Source organism: Octopus bimaculoides, chromosome 25, assembly GCF_046866305.1.
Source record: "Octopus bimaculoides isolate indiv1 chromosome 25, ASM4686630v1, whole genome shotgun sequence".
Taxonomy (NCBI): Eukaryota; Metazoa; Mollusca; class Cephalopoda; order Octopoda; family Octopodidae; genus Octopus; species Octopus bimaculoides.
In genome coordinates this window covers 36,520,156-36,547,318 of record NC_142952.1, presented here as the reverse complement: position 1 = coordinate 36,547,318, position 27,163 = coordinate 36,520,156, and the positions used below count along the sequence as shown (strand labels likewise).

The 27,163-nt window shown below is 37.0% G+C and overlaps 1 protein-coding gene across 1 annotated transcript in view; it reads left to right on the top strand.

Moving 5' to 3' along the window:
• LOC106875001 (exportin-2) overlaps positions 1-27,163 on the top strand; it is a 31,309-nt gene that overhangs the window by 664 nt on the left and 3,482 nt on the right. Inside the window, exons 2-24 of the mRNA XM_089341882.1 lie at positions 2,072-2,165; positions 3,620-3,762; positions 4,746-4,847; positions 5,687-5,832; positions 6,905-6,995; positions 7,684-7,791; positions 8,287-8,379; positions 8,612-8,779; positions 10,359-10,488; positions 12,343-12,408; positions 13,553-13,662; positions 14,005-14,097; positions 14,917-15,001; positions 15,369-15,430; positions 16,496-16,632; positions 17,184-17,287; positions 17,936-18,033; positions 19,070-19,220; positions 19,884-20,080; positions 20,604-20,701; positions 21,990-22,075; positions 24,326-24,407; positions 26,000-26,143. Of these exons, the coding sequence (XP_089198008.1) occupies positions 2,081-2,165; positions 3,620-3,762; positions 4,746-4,847; positions 5,687-5,832; positions 6,905-6,995; positions 7,684-7,791; positions 8,287-8,379; positions 8,612-8,779; positions 10,359-10,488; positions 12,343-12,408; positions 13,553-13,662; positions 14,005-14,097; positions 14,917-15,001; positions 15,369-15,430; positions 16,496-16,632; positions 17,184-17,287; positions 17,936-18,033; positions 19,070-19,220; positions 19,884-20,080; positions 20,604-20,701; positions 21,990-22,075; positions 24,326-24,407; positions 26,000-26,143 (2,579 nt within the window). The 5' untranslated portion in view covers positions 2,072-2,080. The remainder of the gene's footprint in view (positions 1-2,071; positions 2,166-3,619; positions 3,763-4,745; positions 4,848-5,686; positions 5,833-6,904; positions 6,996-7,683; positions 7,792-8,286; positions 8,380-8,611; positions 8,780-10,358; positions 10,489-12,342; positions 12,409-13,552; positions 13,663-14,004; positions 14,098-14,916; positions 15,002-15,368; positions 15,431-16,495; positions 16,633-17,183; positions 17,288-17,935; positions 18,034-19,069; positions 19,221-19,883; positions 20,081-20,603; positions 20,702-21,989; positions 22,076-24,325; positions 24,408-25,999; positions 26,144-27,163) is intronic.

Here is a 27,163-nt window from a genome sequence, read left to right as displayed (position 1 = left end):
TGCTTCGGCCATGCCATCGCAAAGAAATATCCATCAGAAAGAATACATGGGGAAAAAGTAAATGGAAAATATTTCAGATCCTGTAGATGTATTCATGCGAATTCGTGTGATTCATTTTGAAATGTGGCGCCTTCAATTGAGTTGATGCTGATATATAACTGGTTTATATTTTATTAATTCTTAAGATTTAGTCAGTTTTTGTATTTCGTTTTTTTTCGGAAGTGGAGTGTCGATAAAAATCAAGTACCAGTCAAGAATGGTGGATTGTCGGAATTTTTAGGGCCCTGGACGAGATTTTTTTCTCTTTTTGGTCATGAGGGAAGGCACTGCCCCTCTAAGATTGGTGAGAGACTTGGACTGAATGCGTCCAAGGTGTTCGGCGGTGGTGTTAAACCCAGTGATAAGATTACTTCTACGATCTAGTTACTTTGTCATATTTATTTCAGCTCTTTGCATACTGTGTTCTTGGCTGGCAGATTTAATCTTGTCTGTTAGTTTAACACAACCTGGCCATTGTGTGCTTTTAACGGAGCTCATTCTTTTGCAATCATCTGGGCCAGGACCTATGCTGAAGGATAATTCCTATTCTTCCCTCTATCAATCTTGGAGTGTTGCCATTCCTTCTAGGCTTTATTTCTGCACAGATTTCCAATGCTCCAACTTCCTTCACTGCTGACACACTTCTCATTTCTTTGAAAGCCTCTTCTTGACACATCAGTATGTTGTACATTTCTGCTCACGACACAAACTTCATTTATTTTATGAATCTTGAAGTGTGTTTCATTTAAATATTGTGTACATCCAATTTAATTTTAACTTGAAACTTCTTTCCAATTTCTTCTTCTTCTTTGATATAACACATTTTTCTTTTCAAAAGAAAATCGTAAATATCCTAAATAATTTTTTCTTTGAAAAATGCCTTTCGATTCTGATAAGTCAACTTAAATTTAAAGAGTTTCAATATGATGACAACTGAAAGTGGAATAAGCTTGTAAAGTTTAATTATAGCTATATACATCAGTCAGAAATTAGATAAAATGCAGAGGAACACTCATTTTTAGCATTAAAAAAATATCAATTATTTGTAGATAGTTTTTACTTTTTCAATGCAGTCAGTCTCAAAGAAAACTTAAAGTTTTTGATAGGCTTCTTTCAGTTTCTACCTACCAAACCCATTCAAGGCTTTGGTCAGCATGGGGTTATAGTACAAGACACTTGTCCAAGGTACCAAACAGTGAGACTGAACCCTGTACTATGTGGTTGGGAAGCAAACTACTTACCAGTCAGTCAGGCCTGTGCATTTGATGAAGAAATGTTTGCCAAGAATGGTGAATCTTGGACCTTTTTCTGCTGCACTCTGCATATTCACTAATTTCAGAGTGTCATGTATGACAAGGTAGATTTAACTATTCTAGCAAGCAAGGCAACCACTTAGAATCTCCCTCATTAGAATTTCAATATTAAAATTATCATCATTTAACATCTGCCTTAATATATTATTTACCTACAGCTGAGAATTTTTCTCAACTCAAATTAAAAACATTTTTCTTTTTCCACCAATCAACTGGAAATTGCCATTCGAAGCAATGCTTAAAGTCATTCAGATAATCCCAGATCAAACACAAATAGTCCAATAATGATGACTGATGATGATTTTTTTTTAATAGGATAACTATTCTAGTTACACCCAGAATTTCTTAACCACGCAACCACAGCTGCAACTATAGAGCTAATAACTGCTTATAAAGGAACTGTAACTTAAGGTACGGACATGGCTGTGTGGTTAAGAAGCTCTCTTTTCAACCATAGAGTTTCAGGTTCCATCCCACTGAGATGCACATTGAACAAATATTTTCTACTACAACCTTGGTTGACTAGTACCTTGTATGGAAGCTTGTTGTGTATGTCTGCATATCTTTACATTGATACTGCTTGAGTAGCAGTGGTGTTTGCATTCTGTAGCTTAGCCATTCAGCATATGAAGACATGGAATAAAGTAAAGTATTTTTTTTTTTTTAAACTTTATTGTTTTCTCTCTCACAATTTTGTTTGTTCTCTTCTCTAATTTCAGATATCCACAATGGAGGTGACTGAAGGAAATTTAATCACCCTTGCTAATTATCTCCAGGAAACTTTAAGCTCAGATGTCACTACCAGACGTAAAGGTTGGTTTGTTGTAATAGTCAATAGCTTTTGTTACCTAGGAGACATAATTACCAGTGGAAGTGGTTTCTCTGAAAGTATAATAGCCAGAGTAAAAATGGGTTGGAAAAAGTTGAAGGGGTTACTACTACTGTTGGAAACAAAGTCCTTTTTTGTCTCCTTGAAGGGCAGATCGTATGATGTTTGCATTAGAACTGCAATACTGTGTAGTAGTGACATGAGCTGTGAATGCAGACCATTTTAGAAAACTGAAAATAAATGAAGCTAGTTTGTTCTATTGGATGTTTAGTGTAAGTATGCATTAATGACAGTACAAATATGTTGAAAGGAAATTGGGCACAAGCAGAATCAGATGTAGTGTGCAAGACTGTAGAATGCATTGGTATGGTACATATGGATGAAGACAGATCTGTAAAGAAGTGCTGATTACTTAATGTGAATGGAGTTTGTAGAAAAGTGAGACCCAGGAAGACATGGGATGAAATGGTGATGGTTGATCCTAGGACTTTGAACTTCAAGAAGAGATGACGGGACTGGCAACATGTAATACATGAGATGATGTGCCCCATCTCAGTGAATCTCTTTGTTACCTACCTAACTGTAGTATTCTGCTGCTGTAATTAAATGTTGAAAGAACTGTACTTGACCAGCTTTTCTTTGCTATCACTGATCTTTCTCACCTCCTGAAATTATTCTACTTGATATCTATCTTCCATTATTTACACCTCTTCACCTACATCTTACACTGAACACACTTCTCAGCCACAAATTATTTCTACTTCTCCACCACTCATACATCTCTTGCTCTCCCCTCACACTCTTGCATCTTACCCAACCACACATCTCGTTCTCTCATGCTTCCTCTGTCTGTTGTATCATTGTTATTATTATTCTGCTGTTGCTCTTCACCCCTTTCTCTACTGTCAATCATCATCTACTCTCCCCTACCTCTCCTAATTCATATGTATTGTTGATCACCCCCTCCTCCATCCAGTACTCACTGCATCCACTGTTCAACACTCCTGTCTCTAGTCATCATCTGCTTTTCCCTACCTTCTGTTGGTTATCATTCCTCAGTGCTTGTTCTTCAATTATTACGTTCACTCCCTCATTCTCTGTCTCTAAACCATCTCTTACCCCTCTACATTCACTACATCCAACCCTAAATACTACTTGATCCCTAGTCATCACCAACTCTTCCCTGCCTTTTACCAACCCTTGTTCTTCATTCATTATATTTGTCTTCTCATCCATTCCCTCCCCATTTTAGATTTTAAGCATTTCTAGAGGAAATTTTTGTCAATTAATTACATGGATAATCTCAGTCTATTGTAGTTTTTCAACTCACTTTATTACTTGTATGAAATGTTACTGTGTCTGTATTTAGTATACATAACATTTCCCAGAGTTATTTTCTTCTCTCTGTTGTTAATATTTGGAAATCTCTCTTTTTCAGCTGAGAAGTTTCTGGAATCTGTTGAAATAAACCAAAACTACCCTATGTTGTTGCTGAAGTTGTTAGACAATTCTGTTGATGCTCACATCCGTCTTAGTGCAGCTGTGACCTTCAAGAATTATATCAAGAGAAACTGGCGACAGGTATTTTTCTGCATCATATATTCATCTAAGACATCAAATTGACAGAGTTATTAGATGGTTGGATAGAATGTCTTATGTGCTCTAAGTTCAAATTCCATCTAAATCAGCTTTGCCTTTTATCTTTTTAGGATTGATGAAAATGTTTCAATGTGGGCAGTGGATTGGGGGGGGGGGACTTTTAGAGTGTTGCACTGGATGCCTTGCAGTATCTGCTCTGGCTCTTGGTATTCTGACAACAACATTTGCAGCAACACTGGTACCAAGTTGTATTAACCTTAAAACTGTGCCCTTGCCTTTTGAGAATATCAGTAAGAGAAGACTTGTATGTCTGGGCAACTCTCAGTCTTCTACAAAAAAATAGACCTTGCTTAGGTCTGTGCAGATACAGAGACCCTTATATTCATATGTATGTAGTTGTTTGTTTTAACACCAAGTCAGTCCAGAAGAAGCAAACCTATCATGATAATCATTTCAGTTGTAATGTGACCATTTTTATTTTAACTATCTTTTCCAATGTGTCCTTTTTGTATGTATAGGTATACATAGGCTTCCATTCAATTTCTATGTACCAAATTTTCCTCACAAAGCACCAGTTTGTCCAAGGCTGCAGAAGCTACCTTGTCCAAGGTGCCACACAAAAGGATGGAACTCGAATAAATTTCACTTGTGTGGGGTTAATCCAAGTCCATGATTGAAGATACTTGCTTTGAGTGCTGTGGAGTAGATTCAGACTCTGAATTGTGAGCTAGTGAATTGAACTTGTTAACTACACAGCCATGCTTGTGCTGAGATATAATGTTTACTGTATTGCTATTGTTCACTTGTGCACAAAATGGTGTTGTGTTCACAGTTTTGTTTATATCCACTCTGAATGGATGTAAGCCATGTCCACACCACAGTGAAATAATATTACTTGCTCATTCTGTCCTCTAGAAATACATGCATTCGCTGTCTACTCTAAAGCCCCTCTTCACTGTCGACAGGTTGATGACAGTCCCGACAAAATCCATGCTTCAGACAGGACAGCCATTAAGCAGGTGATTGTAGATTTGATGCTGAAAACACCAGAACAGATACAGAACCAGGTATGGAGAGTTTTTGTTGTTATTTTGGCATCATTGTCATCATACTTATCATCATCATCCTCCTACTCCTCATCATTATCATCACGTTAATCATCACCATCATTGTGTGTGCGTGTGCTGACAAGGGTTCTAAGATCAGTTACTGTACTCCAGTGTAGACTTCAACATTTTAGGAACTTGGTCTTTGGCCTGAGAGTGTGGAATTGTCATTATTTGAGCTGTGCCAACTAAATGATGTCTCTGTAGTTTGTTGGCTTCAGACAAATGCATTCTTGTTAACCCTGTAGATAAAGTGGAGAGGATGAGGACTTATTTGAGGAAGGGTTTCATAGCCGAATGCTCTTCTTGTTGCCAATCTTTGTTTCTTTTTCAAATAAGGAATTTGTTTTATTTCTCAAATCTTTGAAAGTGCAGAATACCCAGCTGTCAATAATGTCAATAAACAAGACAGACAGACAGACAGACAGACATAATTATCATTTTAGTTAAGCAAAGCTGTGGGTAGTCAGTATTCCTACACACACACACACACACACACACACACACACACACACACACACAGACTTCCTACAGCCTGTGCCTACCAAATTCACTCCTTGTAGAAGAAGGCATTTATGTAAGGGATTGTGCAGTGGGCTGAACCCCAAACCAGTTGGTTGCAAAGTGAAATTCTTAACACACACAGCCATGTATACGTGTATGTCTCATAACTTGTAGCTATAGGTGTTTTTACGTATGTGTATCTACTCATGTTTATATGCATGACTTGTAGCGTGTGTTTTTTTATACATGTAAGTGTGTATAGTGTGTAACTTACAGCCACATGTGTTCTGTTTCAGCTGAGTGATGCCATTAGTATTATTGGTCGAGAAGACTTTCCTGATAAATGGCCAGACCTAATCCGTGAAATGGTTGAACATTTGGTCAGCCGAGATTTCCATATTGTCAATGGGATTCTGAGGACAGCACATTCGTTATTCAAAAGGTAAGTGTCAGGCTAAGGTCATTTGGGGTTGTAGGATGTTTGGGCTGCGTTAGATTTTCTGGCAACCTTTACCACACTCCATGCTTCTTGGACTTGTATATTTTGAGGATACTCTCTGTCTCCACTGTTCCCTCTATTGTTCTTACCCATTTTCTCTTATAAAGAGAAGTCTTGGAATGTGGAGCAACTGAGTGAATCTTGACTAGTGACAGATCAAGATCATTCATGGTGTTGTTTAGAGATTCCCTGGCAAAGTCTAATTGGAGCTGTTCCTCATCAAACACTAAGTTATCAGCTTCATCTGTATCATGTTTGTAATTAACGAAAAACTGCTACTCCTCTGTCCCAGACTGGTCAACAGAAGAGGGCCAATCATTCTTCATGACAATGCTCGACCACACGTTTCACTAATCACATACTCAGCCTGGTATATATATATATATATATATATATATATATATATATATATATATAAACAATTATAGATAAGGGCAAAAGAAAAAAATTTCTTTGCTCCTATGCTGAAAAATAGGCTTTAGATCATCTAACCACATATAATATTTTTCAGTATAAATCCACAGCATGTTGGAACAGGGGAAGCAAGCCAGCAGAAATTTTTTTTGAATTCGTTATTCCTGAATCTGATTTCTGGATTAATCTACAAGGATTCTTCCTTCTTCAGCAAGAAACATGATTAGAAATAAATGGAATACTCACATATACCCATGGGAAAAGCAGATGCAAAGTCACAAGTATGTTTAAGTACCTCAAATATATCTAAAATTTCTGCTGGTTTGCTTTCCTTGTTTCAGCACGCAGTGAAAAATATTATATGTGGTGATTGACGGTCTAAAGCCTATTTTTCATCATATTGGCATAGAAAATTTTTCCTTTTGCCCTTATTTGTAATTGTTTATATTTTCACCTTGAAAGGTATTTTAATATGCTGGCCACTGATAGATTTTTTTTTTTGATCGTTTTTGAAAAATGTTATCCTTATATTAGAAGTATATATATATATATGTATATACACGTATGTATATATTCCTCTCTGTGTTTCTTCATATTCCAGATATCGGCATGAATTCAAATCTCAGGAACTTTGGACAGAGATCAAATTTGTTTTGGATAATTTTGCTGCCCAATTTACTCAGCTCTTTATTGTAAGACGTTTTTTTTTTCTTTTTGCATCTATATTCTTGTGTTTACTCCCAGATTAGACTTATAATTCAAGACATTCCAGGCAGGACCTTTTTTTTCAAGAATATTTAAGACTGCATTATGTAGTGTGTCCTTGTTTTTTTTGTTTTTTTTAAAGATGGTAGGGTGTAATTTGGAGAGGGATATTGCTACTATTTCTTGTTGGTTGAGTGACTGTAAACCAGCAGTTCCCAACCTTTTCTATATGAAAGACTTTTTATTTAAATGAATTTTTCCATGGCCCCAAGATTTTGAAAAGTCCAATGTACTCAGCAAATGTTGAATTCAGCTCATAGCTGCAATTAAGGTAGAAGTTGGAATAGTAATTTTAACTGAAACCTGTTTATATAGTTCAGAGTTGTAATTGTATAGCAACTTTACATCTGAGACTGACTGTTGAAACTGAAGCACCTTCATTATAGAACAGCCATCTAATAATACACAAGTTGTTTATTCGTTTTTTTTTTTTTTTGAAATTTCCTGAAATGTTAAGAATTTCGTAGCCCAACTGCAACTTGGTCATTGCAGAAAATTTTGAGAATTCATGGAATTAAGTTATTTCAGTAGTTTTGTGTGTTATTAAATGGCTAGAATTGTGTTCCATGATGTAATTATTACTTACTGTACTTTCTCTCTTTCTTTGATCCCTAGACCACCATGCAATTGGCTGAGAACCACAGTAATGACCCTGTTGCCTTGAAGGTTATATTCAGCTCCATTGTTCTCATGTGTAAAATATTTTATAGTTTAAACTATCAGGTAAGTCTTCTTCCACTCTACACGACCTTTGTCATCCCTCATCCCACTCCAATTACATTTGATTTTTGTGTCTTTCCTCTTCTAACCCTTGACCCATTTCACAAAGTATACAGGGTGCATATTTTTTGGTAGCCTCAGTAATATAGAAATTGTTTTGCCCTTCAGTACAGGAAGAGTCCTCTCTGCCCTGTGCTCTTCCTACTTCACCAATCACTTTGGTATGTACCGGGTGTTTTCTTTCATTGCACCAGCACTTATGAAGTCACCTTCTAACTTGTTCTTTACTCTTTCAAGTTACAAGGCGACCCTCACCACTGAGACGAAGAATAGGAAAATGGGACAGAGAGTGATGAGGAGAATAGTGGGTTGGGTTGATTAAGGGCAAGTGCAGGCTTACCTTATATTATATATAATTGTGTGGGGATGTGAGACTGAAAATGGAAGACAAATTATCCGGTGCAAATATTGTGTCATGGTGTTAACTTTTATTTGTAGGATATTCCAGAACATTTTGAGGACAATATGGCTACATGGATGGCTCATTTCAAAACTCTCTTGCAAGTGGACAATAAATTGTTACAGACACAGGTAAACAGATGGCTCTTTTTTTTAATTGTTGCTACAGTAGAATTTGTTTGTATTTAGGTCATCTAGTGACCTCAGCTTAACCTGATCCGTCCTAAGACCTCTAGTCAAGGACTATTGAGCTGCAATCATCTTGCCTTCCTTTTCTCTTTACCACTGAATGTCTCTTCCTCTACCCTCATAAATGTTTCTCTAATTCGCTTCTCTCTCTCTCTATATATATATATATGCACAGGATGAAGATGAAGCTGGTGTCCTAGAACAAGTGAAATCCCAAATTTGTGACAATGTAACTCTTTATGCTCAAAAGTATGATGAAGAATTTGGTCCTCATCTTCCAGACTTTGTGACTGCTATCTGGAACCTTCTGGTCACTACAGGACAACAAGTCAAGTATGACCTTGTTAGTATTTATATTATTCTTTTATTCTTTTATTTGTTTCAGTCATTTGATTGCGGCCATGCTGGAGCACTGCCGCAAAAGGTTTTAGCGAAGCAAATCAACCCCTAGACTTATTTTCTAAGCCTAGTACTTATTCTATTGGTCTTTTTTGCCAAACCGCTAGGTTACAGGGACGTAAACAACAACACCAGTGGTCAAGCGGTGTGACGGTGGGGGGGGGATACAGACAGACACACACACACACATATATATATATAATTTAGATTCAAGGTGAATATGGTACTTAAGTTTAGGCACCAGAATTAAGTATGGTATTATCCATACAGTTTCAAAATAAGGTGATTAAAATCAAAATAAGCAACACGGATATCCAAAGTTAATGCAGTACGATCGTTTCATGCGACTCCATTTATTTAAGCAATGCGAACATTACATCAAATGTAAAATGCAGAGCAATCCTCAACAAAGATATAGAAATTTACTGAAATTTCATTTCAACAGAAGGACATATTTTTATAACTACATTTAAACTCTCCAAGTAGAAAGGAAGAATACAAAAAACCATTTTGACTTAGCCAGACCATACAGGCTAGTAAATAATTCTAAGCAGATTTTTAACTGTCACTGATTTTATTAGGGGGGTTTTTTTTTGTGTCTGTTGGGGCAAGTGAAATCGAAATCGTGATTGAACCAAATTCGATGACTGGCACCTGTGCCAGTGGAGCGCTAAGAGCACCGTCTGAGCGTGATCATTGCCAGAGCAGCTGTCTGGCTTCCTTGCCAGTGGCACGTAAATAGCACCATTTGAGTGTGATCGTTACCATCATCGCCTTACTGGCACGTGAAAAAAACCTTCAAGTGAGGTCATTGCGAGTGCCGCTGGACTGGCTCCTGTGGAGGTGGCATGCAAAAGACACCATTTTGAGCGTGGCTGTTGCCAGTTCCGCCTGACTGGCACATAAAAGCACCCACTACACTTGTCACCTGGTACAAAGCTATCTCCTCCAACCCTCCTGCTCAAAAGATCTTTGTCTTACGATTTACTTTGTGACCCCCCCCCCCCCCCCCCCAATGCTGGTGCCACGTAAAAAAGAATCCAATCCACACTGTGAAGTGGTTGGTGTTTGGAAGGACATCTAGCTGTAGAAATCATGGTAAAACAGATAGTGAAGCCTGGTGCAGTCTTCTGGCTTACCAGCTCCAGTCAAACCGTCCAACCCATGCCAGCATGGAAACTGGACATTAAATGATGCTGCTGCTGATGATGATGTAGGATATGTATGCCCTTAGATGTTATGACTAAAACAAACTGAGCACACATACTTACACAAATGACAGGCTTCCAACTAGTTTCCATTTGCCATTGATCTGCCAAAAGAAATGTAGAAGTTTTAGAACCTATGAACACACAGTTGTAAATCCAACTTATTAACCCCACAGCCATGTCTTGCTCTTTTCATTCTTAACTTGTTGTTTGTGTATATCTTACTCTCATTTTAGAATAAATATCTGTCTCTCTTTCAGTCACTCATTAATTTCACAAAATTCATATTCTCCTTAAATTTTCCAACCGTTGCAGTTGGTTAGCAATGCTATCCAGTTTTTGGCGTCAGTAGCAGAACGACCAAGTTACAAGAAACTGTTTGAAGAGAGTAACACCCTTGGGAGTATTTGTGAGAAAGTCATTGTTCCCAACATGCAGTTCCGCAGTGAGTTTTTCCCCTCTCCTTTTATTTATTATTTTCTGTTGTGTTGTTGTTGTTGCTTTTGCAGTGGAAAAGAATAGAGTGACATTGATTGGCCACCAGTTTCAACTGTATGAAGATATGGCAACCTCACTCTGTAAAGTGGTTGTTGATAGGAAAGGCATTCAGCTATAAAAACTGACACAAAAAGGAAATGTACTAGTGAGGTTTGGTCCTCTGGTCTGAATAAAAACAGACTTGGATGTTGGTGATCCATTCAGCCCACAACAATATGTAAAATAATTCTCTACCATCTTTCCAACAATAACCTTTCTGAATTCCATGTAACAAACACTCGCAGACATGCTTATAAAATCAAAAAAACAACACTGCAGCCATGACTTTCGAAGACTTTTTTCCATGCTCAGAATTGCTGAGGCATGGAATAAACTACCCGCATCAGTTGTTAGCTGTCGAGACACAACATCCTTCAAAACTTCCATGCTTCCTGAAATCCGCCAACAGTACACCTGATGGTATCTTTTTTTTTTTTTTTAAGTTGTAGTGCACCCTGGTACTGTATACAACAATTTCCGTCATTGTATCATATATACATGCTCACAATTTGTTAAATAATACTTTGGTTATTTCCGGTTATGCGGAGACGCACAAAACAACCAGTCTTATACAGGTACGTGCGTGTGCGCACACACAAGCACACACAGTCTCATACAGTTACGCATACAAACACACACTTAAACACAGTCTCATACAGTTACATGCATGCAAACACACACACACACACACACACAATCAGCATCATATTTTACATTTATTTATTTTTATTATTGGAATGTTAACGTTGAGGAAGGAGGAGGGTATAACGAGTGGCTAAAGCAGACTGTTGTGGTCAGTTTCATAAAGGAGGAAGGAGGAGGAGGAGGGTATACCAAGTGAGTAAAATGGACTGACCTGTGTCAGTCCCACAAAACTGATTTTATTTATATAAAAGGCAACGCAAGCACTTTGTAATTTAATAGCTTTCAATGTGATACCTGTTAAACAGAAATTATTTTTATTTAACGAAAATTCAATAAAATCTAATTATAAGTAGATAAAATTATGCTAAATACAACTGAATTGAAAACCTCTTTCCCCTGGCCATATTGGCAATTCTGAAAACTTTTGGGTGCGAATTTTACATGAGTAGAAGCATTTAAAAAAAAAAAATTTATCCTGAAAAATCACCTGTGCAAATTACATCGGTTATTACGGTATACATATAACAAGGTTTTCAATGTTCATCTGGCAGTTCCACTCAGAAGGCGTTAGTCACCCTAAGATTATGTCATAAATGGACATTTGCTTAAGATTCCAAAACTGGAATCATGTGGTTGAGAAGCAAAATTTGATTTTTAACATATTGTTAGAATAGAATTTCTATGAATAATTTTGTAAATAACCTAATTTTTAATGTTCTAAATTTCAAATATGCTTATGTTGTTTTGTTTTTATCCCCTCTATTGATAAATAAATATCCTCAGTAAAGTATTGAGATCCATTGAATAAATTGTTCCCTTTTTTAGTACCTAAGTTTGTGATAATTGGATTGGCAGAATTATTACACCAACAGATAAAATGCCTTCTGGTATTTAGTTATAACATATTATGTTCTAAGTTCAAATCTCGTTGAGTTCAACTTTGTTTTTCATCACCTTCAGGGTCAATAAAATAAAGTACCAGTCAACTACTGAGGTCAATATAATTGACTGACCCTTTTTCTTCATTTTTGTAAGTTATTATTATCAAGACTAGATATGTCAGTATGTTTATTAAAATTTTTTTGCCTCTATTTACCTTCTACCAATATCTAACTAGCGGCTGATGAAGAGTTATTTGAAGACAACCCAGAGGAGTACATTCGTCGAGATATTGAAGGATCAGGTGGGTGCTTTTCATTATTATCAACTCCAACAACATTCTTGTACTTTGTGTCATATTTTGAAGCTGCTTTGGTGGACTCTTGTGAAATTATGTTGTATTGTTTTTTTTTAAATTTTATTGTCATAACATTCACCTTGTATATTGAGGTTACCTCCTCTACAACAACCTGCTTCTGTCCGTCTATCGCAATTTAACCTTTCATCACCTGACACAAAAACCATCTCCCTCATTACCAAACTTCCTCTTAGTTGGGGTTTTTTGTCTAACCCTAACCCAAGTTACAAGGTGACCTTGCCAGTGCTGATATCATGTAAAAATGGTGTCAGGAAAGGCTTCAAGTTTCAGAAATCATGGCCAAACTGGCAGTAGTGCTTGGTGCGGTCCTCTGATTTACCTACTCCTGTCAAACTGTCCAACCCATGCCAACATGGAAAATGGACGTTAAAGGATGATGGTTCCTAAGTCTCTCATGTTGCACTTCTGCATCATCGTATACTCCCATATTCAGGGTTCTATTTCTGCATCATTGTGTCCATGACTATGGTACTCGGTTCCTCTTGTTCCTGGTGTCATGCCATAATACTCTATCTTCTCATTGTGCTTTTGTACTCTACTCTTTTGTTCATGTTCCTACTGTCATTATTGTACTCTTGTCTCACTGTCCCTCTATGCAGAGTTATATCCTTGTCCATTGTTTATCCCTGTCCATTGTTCGTGTGATTTCTTGCACTCAAACAGGAGCAGGCACCAGTCTTTCAGTGAATTGATGCTGTCTATTGCCCCTCATTAACAACTTAGTGAACTGAAATCATTGTGAATAATAAGTGGTTTCTCCAGAAACACATGTCCTAGGCCAGTAGGGGGCTCCTTTATGTGGCCTCTCAGCATGCTAGAAGTAGCAACTGAATTTGCTTGTACAAGACATGAAGGTGGTAGAGTTTGTGGAGCTGGTGGATTTTATTGAAACATTGGTAGTTATAGAGGAGGTGGTGGTGGTGGTGGTGGGGAGTGAATAAGTGATGTTGGAGGTTGTAGGAGTGTTGTGGGGGATGGAGGTGAGAGGGATGTAGAGGGGTGTTAAGATGCTTAAATGGTAGTTGTATATTTCTTTTTCCTTTCATCACCATTTTTGTTCATTTGGTAGATATTGATACACGGCGGCGTGCTGCTTGTGATCTGGTGCAGGCCTTGTGTAAGATCTTTGAAGAACCAGTCATTCAAAACTTCTCCCAATACATCCAAGCTTTACTTCAGGTTTGTTGTTGCTGTTGGTATTATAATATTTTCATTTATGAATTCCCCAATTCAGTTCTCTTTTTTTTTTTTTTTTTATTCCTCTGTATTTCAATTTGGTATTTAGCTTATAACAATCATTTGTTTAGTTGGTTGGGAGTATCATCTTCAGCCAATGGTAACATGTTTGTCTAGTATTGATGTAATATCTTCAATTTTATATATATATATATATATATATATATATATATACACACACACACACACACACACACACACACACACACACACACACACACACACACACACACACACTCTCTCTCTCTCTCTCTCTCTCTCTTATATATCTGTACCATATTTCAGCAATACTCCAGTAACCCAACAGCCAACTGGAAATGTAAAGACACTGCCATTTATCTTGTCACATCTTTGGTGTCAAAAGGTCAAACACAAAAGGTAAACTACTACTACTACTACTACTACTACTACTACCACTACTACCTATGTTCTATTTCCTTCTCATCTGTTTGCTTGTGTCGGTCAGTATATTGATGTTTAGACTATAATTCTAGCAGTTCACCTCACTGAGATGTCAGGGGGTGCCCCTTGTAGGTGCTTGTCTGCCCCAATGCCCTCCTCTCATTATTACCAGCTCTAATGCCACAAGTAGGTTCAATGGTGTGTGACTGATCAATGTATTTAGTGCTGAATCAATAGTTTTCTTCTTTCTTCCTCTTTTTCTTTTTTTTCTCTTTTTCTTTTTTTCTCTTTTTCTTCTTTCTTCCTCTTTTTCTTCTTTCTTCCTCTTTTTCTTCTTTCTTCCTCTTTTTCTTCTTTCTTCCTCTTTTTCTTTTTTTTCTCTTTTTCTTTTTTTTTCTCTTGATTGTGTTTTCTTTGGTTTTGTATTTGTTATTTATGTGGATTATTTCTATAATTAAGTATGTGTAGCTTTTATGTTTGAGAATAAAAATGCCTTATTGTATTTTGAATATGTGTATATATTGTGTGTCAACTGTGCTTGCTTGTGTATACGTGCTTAGGCTGTGCAATTTCAACTCTCTCTCTCTCTCTCTCTCTCTCTCTCTCTCTCTCTCTCTCTCTCTCTCTCTCTCTATATATATATATATATATATATATATATATATATATATATATATATATATAGTGGTGTGCTTTATACTGTACAGTTTTGAATGCAAATAGTGTACAGATGTGTTTCGATTGGATCAGTCTTTGTAAATTACTGGTCATGGGATCTCTGGCATCTTTTTTCAGCATGGAATCACACAGACAAGTTCTTTGGTAAACATCACAGATTTCTATCAGACTTATATATTAACAGACTTACAGTCTGCTGATGGTGAGTGGACATTTCTTATCCTTATTCTTTCTCTTTTGTTAGCCTCTGTGGTTTTCTTTACATATTCTTGAAATATTTAACTTGAAGCAGTTCTAAATGTTGTTATATTTACTTACTCCTAACAACATCAGTAAAAACAAATCCTCACTGCAACTGCCTATTGTTTTTCATATGTTTCCTTTTTCTATGCTGGTATGGGTTGGGAGACTATTCTACAGCCAGGTGCCCTTCCTATTGTCATGTCTTTGCATGATGAACTACCAAGCTGTGAGATGTTTTGTTTAAACAGGATATAAACAATGTCACTGCATCCGAGTGTTTGTCTGTCTGTTTGTCTAATTGCTCTGTGTCTCTCTCTCTCTTTCAGTCAATGCTCAAAGTATCCTCAAAGCTGATGCCCTCAAATATGTTATGATTTTCCGAACACAGGTAAGTCTCATCTACAAATATGAGTGAAGTTTTATGTGTGGATGAAATCAGTGGTTCCCAGCTTAGAGATGGTTATAATTCTGAAAGGTCACAAAAGCAAAATGTAAAAGTCCCAACGAAATCAAAAGTAACATTGGAGGTTGACATGATGGTGACGACTAAGTGACAGGTTTGGAAAACTTAGAAAGAAGGTGATAGTAGGGAGTTTTACCAAATAGATAGAAGGGCAACTAGGTGATAGGTATACTTTGTTTAAAGGTGAGGCAGAAAGCAAGAGACTTGTCCTGTAATGTGAAGATTAGAGGTATAAAGTATTCAGGATTGTGATGCAGTATGTGAGAGAACTGAAATGTCATTGATGCCTTCATTATGATGAAGACAGGAAAGTGGTGTGGAAGGCCCATTATGATCACCAGATTAATTGACTAATGCTGGGCTTAGGAAGTTAATCTGGTGATCATAATAAAGAATTTAATTTGGAATGGAATATTCTCTCTATTTCTTTACCTTTAGACAAAGGTAAATCTTTTTGCTCGCTTTGTAATAGTGGAATGCTTTTTATCCTATTCTCAAAGAATCCCCATGTAAACATGTTTATAGAACGCGTTTATCATTGCAAGCATTGGCAGAAACCTACCTTTAGTTCTTATAAGTGATTTCTACCATTCTATAAAATTCCACCTTTGACTGTCGTCTTACATTTCACTTCCACAAAATATATCTACTTCCGTGCCTTTAACCTTTATTCTAATTCATGATTATGCTCAAATGGTTTCAATAACATATTTGTCTAACATATGCAAGTGGCACTGGCAACGACCTCGCTCGAATGTTTTTTTTTTTATACACATATTTATATTTATGCTTTAAGCTAAAGGTTCCTTTTCCTCATTACTCAGAATTCTGAGTAGATTGTCATTGGTATAAACTTCAGATTATGTATTGAGAACATTATCCCATTCATAAATTCAAATATATATATATACACACACATACACTCATGCATACACACACAATAAATTTTAACTACATTATACTTATTGAGTGCATCTCTTATTGTTGCAGTTACAAAGGGAGGCACTCATTTCTTGTATCCCCCATATCATTCGACATCTGGCAGCTGAAAGCCCCGTGGTGCATACTTATGCTGCACATTGTATTGAACGGCTGCTGACTGTAAAGAATGCTCAGAATACTGCTATGCAAGTAGTCATTTGTTATTTCTTCTTAATTATCTTCTTGTAAACCTACCTCTGTTCCTACATGTGCTATTTCAATTGTATTTCATGTATTTTATTTATTTATTTTTTTTATTGTACTTTGTGTGCTTGCTTTCAAAAATTCCTCCTCATATGGTCTTTATCCTTCCTACAGGTTGATTGTAGGAGCCATCTGTTTCTCTTTATGAGTCTGAGTAAAGGGATAGAGAAGATGATTGAAAATCAAAGTGTTTGTTGTTGGTGTTATATTTCATTTGCAGAACAAAAAGAAAAATACAGGAAAACACTATTGAATGTTATTGTTTGTATGTATGACATTATTCTAGAGAGTATTTTATGTATGGGGAATGTTCACAAGTATGAAAGGATGTGTTCCATTTTATTGTTTGTGTCATAAATCTCTCAGATGTCAAGATAAGAATTACTCCTCCATATCAGGACAAAAAGTACTCAGTGTTATTTGTTCAATAAACTGTGCCAATATCCCTGCATGCATTGTCTGGACATAACATGGAGATGTTCTGTTCTTGCAGGATTGGTACTGCTGACATTCAACAATTTGGAAGTGACCTTCTCTTGAATCTCTTTAACATCCTCAATTTTGCTACATCTTCAGAGAATGAGTATGCCATGAAAGGTAACTTTTTAATGCTTGAAATTCCACAATTATTCTAACCATTTTCGTCAGCTTTGACTACTTCCAAAGCCAATTGCTTTACTCATGTTTATATATATCCGAAATTTTGAAGAGTTAGCAAATTTGTTTAAGCATTGTCAAAAAAACAAAAAAAATTGCTTTGTAGTATTTGTTCTGGTCTAAACAATTTCACAGTATTTATACTTGAATAAAGGCGGGAAAGGCTTCATCTCGCATTATCTCAAAGCTACAAGAATTGAATAACGTGATTTGTTTATTTTTTTTTTTAGTGATTTTGTAGAGCCGTCAGATACAGTCGGCTGGAACAAATAAAGGGGAACTAATTTTGGCCGGTTACGGCCAGTTTGAACACTAAAGGGTTAAAGTTATAGTTGAGAAAAATTTAACTGACATGGTGAACTTGAAGCTGTCACAGTATTAGAAAAGAGTGTATATTTGTGTGTCTTCTTTATATGTCCATTTATTTGTCTCTCTCTCTCTCTCTCTTATGTGTCTCGCTGTCTAACCATCCCTCTATCATGTATATCCCCTCTGTTGACACTCATCACCAAATTTCTATTTTACTTGATAATCTCGAGCATGTATTCACTGTGATATCCTCCTCCCACTACCTCTCTCTCTCTCCAGCTATCATGAGATGCCTGTCTGCCCTTAACGACAGTGTTATGCCACTGATACCCATGGTCCTTGGCAAACTCACTCAGAAACTACTCGATGTTAGTAAGGTGAGTGACTTTTTTCTCATTTGTTGTTGATGCTACCATTGTTGTTGTTGTCTCTATTCCAGGTCAGTCTTGATTGAAAAAGCTTATGGTCATACAAGGGTAAAAGGGAGACGTCATAGATAGAAGCAATTACAGAGGAATCAGACTCTTGGAGCAGGTGATGACAATTACCGAGAGAATTGTAGCTGAATAGATTAAGAGCAGAATCAGGCTAAGAGGAAATACAGTTTGGCTTTTAAAACCCTGGCAGCAACACTACTGGTGCTATCTTTATAGTCAGGCAACTACAAGAGAAGTACTTAGCTAAGAATAAACCATTATGCTTGACATTTGTTGATCTAGAGAAAGCCTTCGAAAGTGTACCCCGCTGTGATGTGGTGGGCTCTGATGAGGCTAGCGGTAGACAAGTAGCTTGTGAAAGCTGTAGAGGCCATGTACAGAGACTGTCAGTAAAGTGAGAGCTAACCATGCCCTCACTTTACAGCACAGGTATGTGTTCATCAAGGCTCAGTCCTCAGTCCCCTCCTGTTCATTACTGTCCTCCAGGCCATAATGGAAATCCAAACCCAGCAGCCCCAAGGAACTATTATATGCTGATGATCTTGCTCTCAACAGATTCTGTATCGGAGCTAGAAAAGAAATTCCAGGTATAGAAGCAAAGTCTAGAATTGAAGGGCTTTAGGGTTAACTTAGTGAAAGACTAAGATCTTAGTAACAAGAAAGCCGTTATACACCCTAGACAGAACCCTACCTGCTCCAGGTAAGTGGCCCTGCTCGATTTCTAGGCAAGATATAGTCAGGAATTCCATTCAGTGTACCCAGTGTAAGCTATGTACACAAGTGGTGTAGTGGAGTAATAAGAAAAGTTATCAGAGAAAGTAATGTTTGTAAGCGGAAGATGCACAGGAGCCATAAAAACTACAGATACTTGAGAAATTAATTTTCTCAAATGTCCCAGAGTCTCATTAGAGGTACATCTTTAAAAAAAAAAACTACCTTTTAAAATTCTTAATCCTTTCTTCTATCCCTATTTCAGAACCCGAGCAAGCCCCATTTCAATCATTACTTGTTTGAAAGTATTTGTGTCATGGTGCGAGTTGCTAGTCGAGTCAACCCAACAGCTGTGACTACTTTTGAAGGGGCTCTCTTCTCTCCATTTACTGAGATCCTACGACAAGATGTACAAGGTAGGTAGGCACAACCGTTGTAATGTTGCAGCATTACACTGTACTTGTGTTGCAGCATGTTGATGCTGTAGAATTAATGATGATGAAATATTTTATAACAACAACATATTACGCCAGCAACAACAACAACAGCCTGACGTCTCAGAACGTCAGGCTGTTGTCGTAGGTGTGATATGTGCACACATTTCTGCACATATACATATAGGTGTACACTTGTATATACGCATATACTTAATAAAAGAAGAACCATACCTAATACCTTAATGTTTCCATGTCTGAGATGAGTTGTTTATAAAATTATAATTTTCCACACTATTAATCTCGTCTTTCAGGTCTGTATTAAATATTTACATCTACATAGTCTTTTGATGAATTTTCATTTCCACTCATCAGGTGTCTTATTTGTAGGTCTATACAGAATACAACTTCATTTCATCATCACTTTATGTCCACTTCCCATGCAGGCATGAATTGGACAGGCCATCACATTGTTGTTAAAATAAATACCATTTGAGCTCTAGAATTGTTGTAATCGACTAGCCCCCCCCCCCCCCCCCCCCCCGAAATTACTGGCTTTGTGCCAAAATTTGAAATATCATCATCACTATTATAGCTATTTTATTTTCCTTGTCTAATTCTCTCCTGATTTTTTTTTTTTTCCAGAATTTGTGCCGTATGTCTTCCAGATCCTGTCCATGTTGATAGAACTACAGCAGAATGAACTGGCTCCCTATATGGCTCTCTTTCCCCACCTACTAGTGCCAGTTCTTTGGGAACGTCCTGGCAATATCCCTCCACTTGTCCGATTGCTGCAAGCTATTATACAGAAAGGGGCCAAACAAATTGAACCTGATAAACTGGTAACTACATCATCATCATCATCATCACCATCTTTTAACATCTGTTGTCCATGCTGGCATGGGTTGAACGATTTGACCAGGGTCGGGTAAGCTGGAGTGCTGCACCAAACTCCAGTCAGATTTAGCAGGGTTTCTACAGCTGGATGTCCTTCCTAATGCGAACCTCTCCAAGTGAGTGCTTTTACATGCCACTGGCACGGGTGCCAATTGTGTGACACCAATATCTGCTGCCACGACTACAATTTCACTTGGCTGGATGGGTTTTCTTCTCAAACACAGCATATTGCCAAAGGTCTGTAAACGGTCTCAATCAACTTATACACTTGCACTGCACAGTGGCCAAAATCCAATGATTGAAACGGGTAAAATAAAAAAAGATTTCTTCACACCTCTTAGAATTGGTTGTTAGCAAGATTTCCAGTAAAGCTGTAAAGTAATTTTACTCCAAATGGTTTTTATGTAATTTACAAATTCTTTATCATAGTCGATGGTGACATTTCACTGTTTTTATTATTTCTTCCAGAATGGTTTGTTGGGAGCTTTCCAGAAACTGATTGCTTCCAAAGCCAATGACCATGAAGGCTTTTACCTCCTCAATTATATCATAGAATTCCTTCCACAGTAAGTAATGTGCCTCTCTCTCTCTCTCTCTCCCCTACTGTTTGCTATTCTCTTTTTTTCCCCTTCCTCTTCTATTTACATTGTTCTTCACTCTCTTCTTTCTGTTTATCTTTCTTTCTCATTTCCCGCCCACCACCTCTTATATCCCACTCGCTTTCTCTCTCTTTCTATTTATAAACTAATTTCGAATATGGACATTAGTAAGTATTGCTCTTTCCTGTGCTAACTTATTTCCACAGTCACTCATCAGAATTAGCATATATGAAACTAATCAGTATGAGGAGGAGGTCTGGTCGTGGGGGGGGGGGGCCTTCTGTTCTGTACGTAACACAGTTTACCCCCATGCACCACACCACACTGCATCATACACTGCATCACAACAATATACAGATTGGCACTCTGGTTATGGTTATGGCGCCGAGTGTTCCAGTTGATCCGATCAACGGAACAGCCTGCTTGTGAAATTAATGTGCAAGTGGCTGAGCTCTCCACAGACACGTGTACCCTTAACGTAGTTCTCGGGGAATTCAGCATGACATAGAGTGTGACAAGGCTGACCCCTTTGAAAAACATACTTTCTGTAGCATAGTTATGCTATAAAAAAAAATGCAAAGTCACCAATTTAGCAAAAGTTACCATGTGTCACCAATGTAACAAAGTATAGAAAGTCAACATTTATTTGGAATATGTACTAAATGTTATAAAATTCACGATTGAATATCACAGTGAAAAAAGTGAAATCCCCCAAAAATTCAGAAGGCATAATTCAATTTTTCATTCAAAAATAATTTATTTTACAATTTTGAAACAAAAGCTGAACCAAGTGTCTAGAAAGGAAGATGCTGTTGTAACATTAATTTCAAATATTTGCTGAAGGATGTATGTAGCAAGATATAAATTAATTTGACATTACTACCTATTTTTAACTGTGTAACATTAGAGGCTGTAGAAGAAATAAGCTGCATGCTATTTCATCCAGTTGTGGGTAGGGGAACATAGGTGTTCCCAGGGAGGGTAGTTTTAGGCAGTTGTTCTCATTATGTTTCCATAGAAGTTCAGTAGTGGTTTTGATGGTATGGTCCGTGTTATTGAGGTGAAAGTTTACATGTAAAGTGCTCTGTTAGTAGGTGTAACGTTGCAGAGGGTATGGCATAAGCAACTTATGATGGACCCATCTTGGGAAATTTGGTACCAGAGTGTATCAACGAGAGAGAGCAAACCATTGATATGCATTTATTTTTACCATTCTGATAGTATTTTTGAATTTACTTTTATTTTTGCTTTTCAGAGATGTTATCTCCCCATACATCAACCAAATCTTTATGCTTCTATTCCAACGTCTTCAGAGTTCTAAAACAACCAAATACATCAAGAGTAAGTTACCATATTCTTCAGGAAAGGCTTTTGCCAACTGTTTATTCTGCAAAGCATGTTGCCTGGAACTGCTTCTGTCATCACATTCGTGCAATAAAATAACTTTTTAGAATTCCCTTACCCCTATTGCTGTTGGGTTTTGTTGAAGAGTAAGGGTGAGGTTAAACTAATAAGTAAAATACTTTTATTCTACTGGCCAGATTATGAAATTGACGAAACCACTGAGATACAGAATGTGTTGTTTATGGGAGAGATAAGCAGGTGCCTCATTGCTTGTGCTATGCATATCTTTATAGACTTGTGTAGTTTTAATGAGAGAATGTGGAATAACATTCACACCTATATATATATATATATATATATATAATAGTTGCAGGCATGGCTGAGTGCTAAGAAGTTTGCTTCCCAACCATATGGTTTCAGGTTCAGGCCCACACAGTGGTACCTTGAGCAAGCAGACAGAAGCTGAAAGAAGCCTGTCGAGCATATGTATGTGTGTACAAAGTACAGAAACCGGAATAAATACAAGGCATTTATCCACCGTTGTTCTGACTTTATCAGACTGAAACTTCTCCCACGAATACACCATTAGATTGTTTATTCCTGTGAGTTATGAGTTCATAGACATGGACATAGTAACACATGTATGTGGTTAAGAAATTTGCTTTATAACCTCTTGGTTCTGGGTTCAGTCCCACCCCACAACACTCAAGGCAAGTGTCTTCTATCATATGACTTTATGTTGATCAATATATTCTAAGTGAAATTTAATAGACAGAAATTCTATGCAACATCTCTTGTATGTGTGCATCTTTGTGTGTGTGTGTGTGTGTGCAAGCGCACACATTGTGAAAGTACATGGTCTGATGTTTAAGGTATTGATCTTCTGATTGTAATGTTGAGGGTTTTATTCCTGGACTGAATGGCGTATTGTGTCTGTGGCAGCTAAGGTACATCACTTCTGTTATTCCAATTGAAAATAAGGTATGTCTGATGCAGAGTGGTGCCTCTGCAGACTACTAGATCAAAATCTTGAAAATACAGGAAATACAGAAAATAGCTAAAGCACACTGGATGATGATGTCTGTACCTGTGAAAGAAATGTATATCATTGAGAAAGAGCTGATAAATTGATGTATGAAGCCAAAATGTATTTGGTAGTGTTTAGGCTTTCCTATCTTTTCTGTCACTGTCTGTTATACAGCAAACTGGTAATAGAACTATTGGAAACTCATGACTATTGATACTAGCAATTAATGTATGAAATGAAAATAGAAAATAAAAAAATAAAGAGAAATGAAGGAAGAGAACAAAGGGTAGGTGGTATTCTTAAGTATTGTTGTGAATAAATTCCCTAATTCTAGTGGAATGATAAAAAAAACATGCAATCTATGATAAAAAAAGTGGTTTGTGAAGTGACGACATGCATTTATAGAAACTATTGAAATAATGTTAGATACAACAACAGAGATTTTAATTCAGAATTTATGAAAACAAGACATTTGTACTTCAGAGCCGGAGGTGGTTTCAGCCGAGTTGGTATCAAAAGAGTCAACAAATAAGTTTTCTTCTCTTTAAAAAGAACAACTGCTATATTATATTAATGAATAATTTTTTTTTTTTTTGTGTGTGTGTAATTACCTGTATTTTTTCCTTTTGTAAATTATTTTAAGATGACTTAGGGATCTGTAGCTAAGGGGTTTTGAAGATTGAAACCTGAAAATTGTAATAAGAAATAGAAGTTTTGAATTCACAGCTTGTTTTAGTGCAAATCATTATTGTCATCATCATTTTGACACCTTATCTTTCCATGGTGTGAGGAGACTTGTTAAGGAACAGCCTCACCATTCCTCAGACTGTTTCAATTGCAAGATAAAGATACTTATATAATGGGCTAAGCAGTAACTGTGAACCATATAGCCATGCCTGTATGTATCACATGTAAAATTATATGAAACTTCTGGCCTGGGCTGATCAGAATGTGGGAGAAGACTGCGCAGAAAGAAAAACACTATGTTAAGTGTTTTCTTATTAAAACAATTGGATAAGATCTGGGGGAGTTTGACTGCTATTACTAGCAGTTATGTTGCAGTTTCTTTGATTGCTCATATTTTTAAATTATTAGACTTTTGTATTTTAACTCTGAGATTATCTCTAGATTGGAGTATACTAATCAAACAATTGTGTGTTCATATGTTTGTTTCTGTGAATGCATGCATACATTTCATTGTCTGTCTCTTTTTTTATCAGGTTTGCTGGTATTTTTTAGCCTTTTTGCCATTAAATATGAAGCCAGTGTCTTAATACAAACCATTGACAATATCCAAGCAAAGTAAGTTTTCACTCTGTTTGTTTGTACCATCTTTTTCCTTTCCTCTCTCTTTCTCCCGCCATACACCCATACATTCCAATTTCTCCTTCCCTTCACTGATAGCTACAGCAATTGGCATCACCTGAGCAGCATCTCATCTTACATTTGAACACCTCAAATGTATCATGTGCCTGCAGTGCACTGATGACACTACAGCAAAAGTTCTCCTTGTTAAGCGCCACCTCTCCAGCTGCTTTCTCCACTTTTGCCGAACCACTTGTGATATTGTCCATCTATTGCATTCTTTGCCTGCCTCTTAATCTAATGCCTTCTACTCTTTCCATTATAATGTTTCCCAAACCTTTACTTCTTCGAATATGGCCATAAGAGAAGAGCTTTTTTTTTGGTTCTTCCTCAGAATGTTCAGGAATGGTAATGTTTTACCTACTTTTTGTAACAGCCATTCATTGTCTGATGATCCTTGAAAGAGACTTGTAACATTCTCCTATATACTCACATTTCAAATGCATTATGTTCTTTCCAAATTTGTTCAGAGTCCATGCTTAGTAGCCATAAATGCCTCTGCGCCAAACAACTAGTTTTGTTTTTAACTTGGGACAGTTTTTCTAGTGACAGGATTGTCCAAGTATCTTGGGTTCCAATTCAACCTGTTTGAGCTGTTCAGGGCCCAGTTTCAGGTTAATGTTCACTTTCTCTTTTCTTACTACTATGACTCATTACACCTACTGGGGACTTGAGAATCTGCACGTAATTTACCGGAAGTATGGTGTAGTTTATCATCAAAAGGATTAATTGGACCACCATTTTATCTTAACGGAACTGTGATTGGTTACGTTTACTTGAACTTGCTGTGACAATCTGTTGTACCAAGCATTCAAGAGAACTTTGAAGATGTGGAGCTTTATTTCTAGCAAGATGGGGTACTTCTACACTACCATAGTCATGTAATGTGCCTGTCTTGATGGGATTTTGCCAAACAAGTGGTTTGAGTGAATGAGGTCAGTATAACACCGTCCATGTTCACTTGTCTTCAGACCCTTAGACTTTATTTTTTATGGGAATTCTTAAATTTCACAAAATGGAACTGGTAACAGTTGACAACTTGAGAGCAGCCATTGAACGAGGGAACACATGAATATCAAATGAAATATCTCCTGATGTTTGCAATTGCATTGCTTAATATTATCAGCAGAACCTGGACCAGAATGGTCAGCAGTTTGAAAACAAAGTATTCATAAAAAAAAGATTTATTTGTCTTTGTAGATTCTGTTAAATGTTGAATATAAATCTATTTTAAGAACACTGGCTTTTTAGTCTTTCAACGTGTATATATTTATTTGGAACATCCTCTGTGTGTTTGTGGGTGTGTGTGCTTATACATGTGTGTGCTTGTGTTCAATTTCCATCTACCAGATTCTACTCACATCGCCTTAGTCAACCTAAGTGTATGGTAGAGAAGTAGAATCGAACCGGGAATTGTGGTTGCAAAGGGAATTTCTCAACTCTGTGTTGCTATGCCTTCGTGACTGTTACTACTGTCGCTTGCTGCTGCTGCTGCTGCTACTACTACTACTACTCTTTTACTTGTTTAGGATGTTTGGTATGGTAGTTGAACGTCTATATGTCGCAGATCTTCAGAAAGTCTCTGGCAACATTGAAAGGAAGATCTGTGCTTTGGGTGTGACAAAACTTCTCACTGAAGCACCGGTATTTCTGACGACTTACGAATCACTTTGGTAAGTAACATTTACTCATGATGATGTGAAGCAGGTTCTAAACCAAAATATTTTTAATTTGCCCAATGGTGACCATCGTTCATTGGTCATCATTGTCCTCCTCTTTGTCACCAAAAATGAGTTATGGTATTTCTACTAAGTCTCTTTGTCCTGAGGTTAACTTTACTATTAACTGCTAGGAAGGTGGCGACCAACAGAGTCAGATGTCTTACCTCAAAATGTGTGCAATGAATCATTATATAAGTACCAGTCATGTATTGGGTTGATGGTATCAACTAACCTCCCCCTCTCAAAATTACTAGCCTTCTGCCTAAATTCAAAACGATTATTATTGCTGCTACTACTACTACTACTACTACTACTATAGCAGTAAGCTGGCAGAATTGTTAGCATGCAGGGTGAAATGCTTAGCTGTATTTCGTCTGTTTTCACATTCTGAGTTCAAATTCTTTCAAAATTGGGGTCAATAAATTGAGTACCAGTTAAACACTGGGGTCAAAATAATCAACTATCCCCCTCCCAACAAATTTCAGGCCTTGTACCTTTAGTAGAAAGGATTAATTTTATTACCACAACTTTGACACACTGTAGATGAAAACTGCACGGAAGTATTTAATCATTTTGCAAGTTATCACCAAGACCACATACAGAGAATACTTGCCTTACAATGTTCACAATACCTTGCAACACTGATTTTTGTATGATATTCCCAGCTCTAGTTCTGATAGTGACACAGCAATTAGGGCAAGGTCATCAGCATAGAGGAGCTCCCATGGGCATCCTGTCTTGAATTCCTTGGTTATTGCCTGGAGGACTATGATAAATAGGAGGGGGCTGAGGACTGAACCTTGGTGGACCCGGAATTTTTCACTGTACTCATTTCCAACCCTCACCTTACTGACAGCGTCTCTGTACATGGCTCGCATAGATCTCACTACCCATTCTTCTATCCTGAGTTTCCTTATTATTATTATTATTATTATTATCATTATTATCATTATTATTATTGCAAGCTAGCAG